The sequence below is a fragment of the Mastomys coucha genome, unplaced genomic scaffold (genome assembly GCF_008632895.1).
Source record: "Mastomys coucha isolate ucsf_1 unplaced genomic scaffold, UCSF_Mcou_1 pScaffold22, whole genome shotgun sequence".
Lineage (NCBI taxonomy): Eukaryota > Metazoa > Chordata > Mammalia > Rodentia > Muridae > Mastomys > Mastomys coucha.
In genome coordinates, this window is record NW_022196905.1 from 65,472,870 (window position 1) to 65,480,184 (window position 7,315).

At 43.4% G+C, this 7,315-nt stretch overlaps 1 protein-coding gene across 3 annotated transcripts in view; it reads right to left on the reverse strand.

Annotated features, from left to right (window-relative positions):
• Positions 1 to 2,529: 2,529 nt before the first annotated feature.
• Txk (TXK tyrosine kinase) overlaps positions 2,530 to 7,315 on the reverse strand; it is a 56,632-nt gene continuing 51,846 nt past the window's right edge. For all 3 annotated transcript variants that reach the window (XM_031342614.1, XM_031342613.1, XM_031342615.1), the window contains exons 13-15: positions 6,792 to 6,910; positions 5,588 to 5,745; positions 2,530 to 3,164 (exon numbers count right to left, since the gene is read on the reverse strand). In XM_031342614.1, the coding sequence (XP_031198474.1) occupies positions 3,096 to 3,164; positions 5,588 to 5,745; positions 6,792 to 6,910 (346 nt within the window). In that variant the 3' untranslated portion in view covers positions 2,530 to 3,095. The remainder of the gene's footprint in view (positions 3,165 to 5,587; positions 5,746 to 6,791; positions 6,911 to 7,315) is intronic.

Consider the following 7,315-nt stretch of genomic DNA (forward strand, 5'->3'; position numbering starts at 1 on the left):
TCTCCGGCAGGTATCCTTCTATAAAACAATCACAAAAACCTGGTGCTTGATTAACTGTGTCTTCTGAGTTTGTCTGTTGGTCTTGTGGGAATGTAAACTTACACAGCCAGTAAGGAAATCAGCATGAAAATTCCTCAGAAAATTGGGAATCAATCTATCTCAAAATCCAGCTATAACTAACTCTCTTGGGCATATACCCAAAGGACGCATTGTCCTAACACAAGGACACTTGCTCAACCGTGTTCATTGCTGCTCTATCTATAATAGTCAGAAACTGGAAACAACCTGGATGTCTCTCAGCAGAAGAATGGACTAAAAAGAAAATGGTACATTTACACAATAGAGTATTACTTGGTTGTTAAAAACAATGACATCTTGAAATTTATAGCAAATGGATGGAACTAGAAAAAAAAAATCATCCTAAGTAAGGTGATCCAGACCCAGAAAGATAAATACAATACATGTTCACTTATATGTGGATATTAGCCATTAACTAAATGATAACCAAGCTACAACCCATAGTCCCAGAAAGGTTAGTCATGGAGAAAGGGACCGGGTTGGGGGGACACATGGATGTCCCTGGGAGTGGAAATAGAATAGATTTTATGGGTAGAGTATGTTACAGTGGATCAGGTGGAGTGGGGAGAGGGGATGGGGATGAGGGAGGGAATGCAGGGTGAGACAGCTAGAATATTGCTTGGGCCAGGACCAAAGACTAGATAGCCCAGAAATTTAGGGTAAAACTAAATACTACTGGTTCAAAAAAGTTAATAATAAAAAGATGCCTAGTGATATTCTGATATTCTCATAGATCAGTGCCTTGTTCAGACAACATCAGAGAAGCTTTCTCCTGATGCAGATGCTAACAAATACAGAGACCCACCCACAGCCAGATATTACACAGAGAATGAGAGCTTGGAATACACAGCTCTAAATGAGGTGTCTCCATCCAATCTCTCTCCCAAGGGCTCAGGGAACCTCACAGAAGAGGAGACGGAAAGAGTGTAAGAGCCAAGGGGACAGAGGACACCAGGAGAACATGGCCCTCTAAGTCAACTGAGAAAAGGCCATATGAGCTCAGAGAAACAGAAAGAATGTAAGAGCCAAGGGGACAGAGGACACCAGGAGAACATGGCCTTCTAAGTCAACTGAGAAAAACCCATATGAGCTCAGACAGACTAAAGCAACAAGCACAGGGCTGACGCAGGTCTGCTCCGGGTCCTCTGCTTTTATATTATAGCGTTCGTGGGGTTCCTGGGTGTGTGAACATGTAGGACTCTGATTCTTGTGCTTTCTCCTGAGGCCTTTTTTCCTTCTGTTGGGTTGCTTTGTCCAGTTTCCATGTGACAGTTTTTGTTTTCTCTCATTCTATTTTCCTTTGTCATATTTGGCTCTTATCTCTTAGAAGCCTGTTCTTTTCTAATGAGAGCCAGAAAGGGGTGGATCTGGAGGGAAGAGCTGGGCAGGAACTGGCTAGAGGAAGCTGTCATTAGGATATATTTTAAAAAATAAATAAAAGAAAAGCCACTAGCAGCATAGGAACATGAAGTGTGTTCCCTTACAACCACCCGTCAGGGAGGGGCAATATATAAAAAATGAGTTCCTACCAAATAAGTTCCCTGTAATCAGACTTACAATTTACACAGCATTCTTCTCATGGGGTTTCTGAAGTACACAGAATAATAAAAATCAATTTCCAGTCAATTCCCACTAAGACTGTCAGCTAAATTAAGAGTTGTTCTGAAACTAGCTATGCAGATCAGGCTATCTTAGAGCTCAGAGAGATCCTCCTACCTGTGCCTCAAGTACTGGGATTAGAGGGGTTGGACCTAGGCCTCCCTGCTCACATGTGGCTGATGTGCAGCTTGACTATCATTTGGGTCATGAACAACTGGAGTGGGGGCTTTCCCAAAAGTTTTTGCCTGTACATAGGATATGTTGTAGCTGGGCTGCCTTGTCTGGCCTCAGTGGGAGAGGAAGCACCTAACCTTGTAGAGACTTGAAGTGCCAGGATTGGGAGGGATCCCCAAGGGGTTCCCACCTGCCCAGAGGAGAGAATGGGACAGAGAAGGGGGAAAGTATTGTGGGAAGGGGTGACCGGAAGGAGGGCATTAAGCAGGATATAAAAAGAATTAAAAAAAGGGGGGTGGGAGTGAGCCACCACACTGAGATAAACTAGGATTTAACTGTGATTGTTGATTGTTTCATTTGCTTAATGCCACATCTGGACACCTTCTTGTGGTCTCCTCATCTGGAAAGAATAAGACATCTTATTGTCTTATTCTTAAAAAAGAGGCAGTTGTTATGATGAAATGAGAGAGGCAGTTGTTATGATGAAATGAGGTGTCTTTAGTTTACTCTGTCTCACATATACAAAGGATGAACTATCAGAACTTAAGGTGGGCTCTGGATTCTCCTGATCACAGATAGCATTAGAAATAGAAATTTCACCAAGATATGTTCAAAGGGCACTTTGGTTCAGATTTTAAACAGTTTTTAAAACTAGAATGCAAAAACTTAGGCCCCACAATAATTAACAAGAGTTTATTAAATAACATATGGCAAGATTATAAAAGGCATTTCTAGAATGTGCACATAGGTTTCTAAAGCCATGTTTTCTATAAACATTTATACAGCCCCAAACATGAAACTGTTGGGAAGGTTTCTTCCTTCCATGAGTTGGCAGAATCTAGTATTTTCCCTTCTCTGCATGGACCACTCCAGAGAGAAATGTCAGTCCTCAAGAAAGAAGTTGCCTTGGCCTTAAGAAGAATTAGAGGTCAATGTCCAGGTAAGGGTTGTGAGGGTCCTATCATGAAGAAGCCATTTGGAGGGCTGATGTGGAGTGTATGTACTCTTTTCACATACAGGATGTGAAAGGAGCTCAGAAGTGGAGTTCAGAAGTCCCTCTCCCACCTGTACAAAGACTACTATCAAAATATTTTGCATTGAGATCAGTGTGACAAGCCTGTGACCTTTGCTCCACAGCCAAGAGTCAACAACCCGAGTAGAGATACTCCCCATCAATGATGCTCATGGTTTCACCTTGTGACAGTTTTGCAAGATGACCCTGTGGGCTGGCGTTCCACTTAAAGTCACCAAGTTTCTGCGATCTCCGTGAGAACCTGAAGCAGCTCAGCGAATGTCGGGCGGCCTTTAGGGTTCTGGAAAACGGAAAGAGAGCTGATCAGTTCAGCCTGCTTCTCACGCAGACCAGCAGCCATGGAACTTGAGGAGACCTCGACCCACACTGGCTCTGCACAAGTTGAAGAACTGCATGCCTTGGGTGACACACAGTGACATGGTTTACATATGAGGACGGCATGGGTAGGCATGGACGAGTAGATAGCAACTACACAGATAAAATGGCCATTGTTGAATTGTAAATGTTAGTTACCCATGGCTATGTAAATAAATGTAAAAGGAATAAGTATTTCAACTTGGTTTTTCAATCATACCAGCCACATTTCAAATCCTCTGTAGCTAGAGGTGCCTAGTGTATGGACAGAGCACATGTAGAATATTTCTACCCCAACAGAAATTTCTTGTGGAAAATGACAGGGATTCTGAGTATGCGGTCCCCAATTATGCATCAGCACTGGCTTACTGTGCTGGTCCCCTCTAGCAGGAAGGGTTTCACATAGAAAGCAAAAGACAGAGATGAGAGCACCTTTCCCTGTGCTACTGTGCAATATTCTTTGGCTCTGTCCGCCTGGGGAAACACATGGCACTGTTGACATCTTTGAAACCTGCAGGAGCTAGAGCTACTCACTGTATGGAATGAAAGGGGGAGAGGAAGTGGAAGACGATGTGAGCGCATCCTGATCCTTGATGAGGATCCAGAAATAAATCATGGGGCCTTTTAGGATCAAGCTCAACAGATGGAATCTCTACCACATTTTTCAATGATAACACAATCTTTTTTTTTTTAATAGTAAATTCACGTTATTCCAACTATCTCATAAAAAACAACCAGTTTAAGGAAGCCATTCAAACAAATATTTCCCTAGTCCCAAACTGCTGAACTTCTATAGAGTTAGATTGGCCATCCTAGAGCCTCAGGGCTTTACTTAGGCTATTAGACTTCCATAATTCATTACATCTTACTCACTTACCCTCTACAAAAAATAAAAAATAAAATAAAGAGATAGGTATGGCAGAGTTGGACCTAGGAAGAAAGGAGTTTTGTACCGCAAAGTACATGTGTGTAGTATTAGAGTAAATTTTCTGGTTGCAATTTGAGACTGTTCCCTTGTTCCTTCTGTGATCTTCCTGTTTAGCCTTCTTTCTCTCTAGCTCATAAGTAATGTGTAAGATCACACTGATCTGTGCATATGTGTGTGCTTATTAATGCTCCTTGACTTAGGACATAGTCATCTCCTAATAAACCCATTCTAAGTTTAAAATGTCATAAGCTAAAGATGCATTGTATGCAAGTACTCTACCAGAAACCACAGCTTAGCAACATCTGCGGTAATCATGTGTTCATCCTTGTGCTCTGTGGCTGCCTGGAAGATGGGCTCCCTCCCAGCGTCCCAGTAGAGGCTCCTCCTACTCTATACTATTCACCCAGGAAAAGATCAACGTTTGATGCTCGAAATATGGCATTATAAAGTTGGAAAATTCTAAGTCAAAAACCATCACAGCCACCCTCTGCACGACCTAAGCTGCTTCCATTGTGATGGGAAAGACATTCCCTCTGTTGCTAACAGCTTACTTGACAGTTCTCCGGTCTTTCAGGATTCCTTAAGAAACAGCTGATCATGACCATTTGCATACACTGTCATCTTCTTAAATGAAACACTTCTCTGGAATATGAACAGTCCCATCATTCTTGAAATACTGGTCTTCCCAGTGTTTGTGGATTGGGAATCAAACGATGGATGCGTGTGTTTGTGTTTATGATGGATGCATGTGAGTTTGTTTGTGTTTTGGGCAGCAGGAGACACCCCTCCCCCCCAATCACCACCACCACCAAGCTGTGATGTTTCTGGGCTAAGGTTACTAACTACAGAGCAGAGCTCTTAACAATCGCAGTCTGATGAGAGCAGGAGGGATGTTGAATAGGTCCCCAGAAAAGCGGTGGGGAGTGACAGAAACCCACCCCTCTGGCTTCATTCTCAACCTTGGCATTTCAGCACAAAGAGCAGCTCTTAAGTGATGGTTTCCCAAGTGGTGGCTCCCAGCACAGTCTGCCTTTGGTTTCTATTCTGGTTTAATCTCTCTATCAGGAGTCTTACATGCCAGGGGGAGATGAAACCCATTACTTTAAGCCTTCAAAGTAGAAGCGAACAGAAGCCAAGTGCGGTAAATAAAACAGCATCCTCCATATTCGGCGGGGAAGTTCAACAAATCAAATTCTGTCCTTAGTTCCACCACCCGGTTCTTCGAGATAATAAACCATCTAATCAAGAGGCTTTAGAAACATACAGTTTTGGCAAGAACAAATCTCAGACTGACAAGGCTTGGGAACGAGCCCAGGGTGAGGGGGGTCATAAGAGAAATGATGTACTGGCTCTCAGGGTGTGGCCAGGGGACAGGCCGTTCTGGCTGCCATGGCACAGTCTTGGTAACCAGGGACACCTACCTCATGCCAGCAGCTGTACATAACTCTATATATGGACATGGGGGCCAGGTGAGGGCGATATAGCCGGAAACCTTGAGAAATGGCTTCCACCACTTGCAAATTTGACTTATTTTCAAAAGGCATTTTTCCTTCTGTAAAAACTTCCCACATTAAAACTCCTGCAAAGAAAAAGATGCAAAAACAAGAGTCACTTGGAGCCAAGACAAGGGATTTATTCAAATTGCAAGACGTTAATCTCTTTCACCCTTGGAAGCCAAGGTGCAAGGATCCCAAGAAGCAAAGGTGCAAATCCCATAAGCCTTGAAAGTACAAAGTGAAGGGTGTAGGCTATTTTTCTTAATCCAGATGTTAAGTTCAAATTGCCAAGCTGGGAAACAGATGAGCTTCTGCATAACTGAACAAGGGAGTTTATTAAGCACACTGGAAACTCAGCGATGACACGGAACCTTTCCCCCAAGCCTCTGCAGGATGGGAGATTTGGCTGTATTTGCCTTCTGTGTTGCCAGACTTCGTGTTACTGCTTCACAGAAGGAAAAGACTCAGACAGCCAAGCCGTACGGAGCTGTGCATGACTCCGGTCGCCAACACGGCTACTAGAAGATTTATAAAGGATGCTGGAGAGATGGCTCAGCAATTAAGAGCACTGACTGCTCTCTTCCAGAGGTCCTGAGTTCAATTCCCAGCAACAACATACATAGTGGCTTACAACCATCTGTAATGGGTTCTGATGTCCTCTTCTGGAGTGTCTGAAGACAGCTACAGCGTACTCATATACATAAAATAAATAAGTAAATCTTAAAAAAAAAAAAAGAATGCTACATCCTACATCCATGGCTCCAGAGGATGGCCTTGACCAACAGCATTTGGAGGGAAGGCCCTTAGTTCTGGGGAGTTTTGATGTCTCAGAATAGGGGGATGCTGGAGCAGTGGGGCAGGAGAGTGTGGGTGGGTGGGTGAGCACTCTCCTACAGGCAAAAGGGATGGGGGTGGCGAAGGGGTAACCCGGAAGTGGGATATCATGGGATATCGGGTTGTGGAGGAGTTACCAGGAAGTAGGATATCATTTGAGATGTACATGAATGGAATGATTAATAACAATAATAAAGAAAAAAAGAATGCTGCATCATGTCAAAAAACAAACAAGCAAGAGTTGAAAAGAAAAGGTTGCCCTCGCTTTAAATCTAGCGCCAGCAAACGGACTCACCAAACGACCAGACATCAGACTTGCTACTGTACTTGTTGAAATGAAAAACTTCAGGCGGACACCACTTGACTGGGAACTTAGCTCCCGAAGAACTGATATATTCATCGTCCAAAACGTACCTGCCACCAGGGGATTCGAGCACACTGTGTTAATGGCCTCCAAGGCCTAATTATGTCAAATACCTTTGTCAGCACCGATCTGCTAAAACAGTGTTTTCCCCTAGCGAGGGCTTGTGCATCTTGCCTTCTTGATGGTAGAGAGTGAAACAGCTCTTTATTTGTTTCCTTCTCTAGAACCAGGTCTCTTTGATTTCACTGGATCTCTGAAAACTGCAGTTCTACAGTCCCAGCACTGGGGAAGTATATGTTCTTTAGAGTCCGGTCTTAATTCTGCAAAGAAACTGCCCTGCGCTCTAATAGCAAAGGTAATGACAAGGGAGTAAATAAGTGAAAAGCCGCGCATGTCATAAAACATGGATCCAAAATGGTGCCACATTTTCTCTCATTTTGTGTGGCACAAAAAAA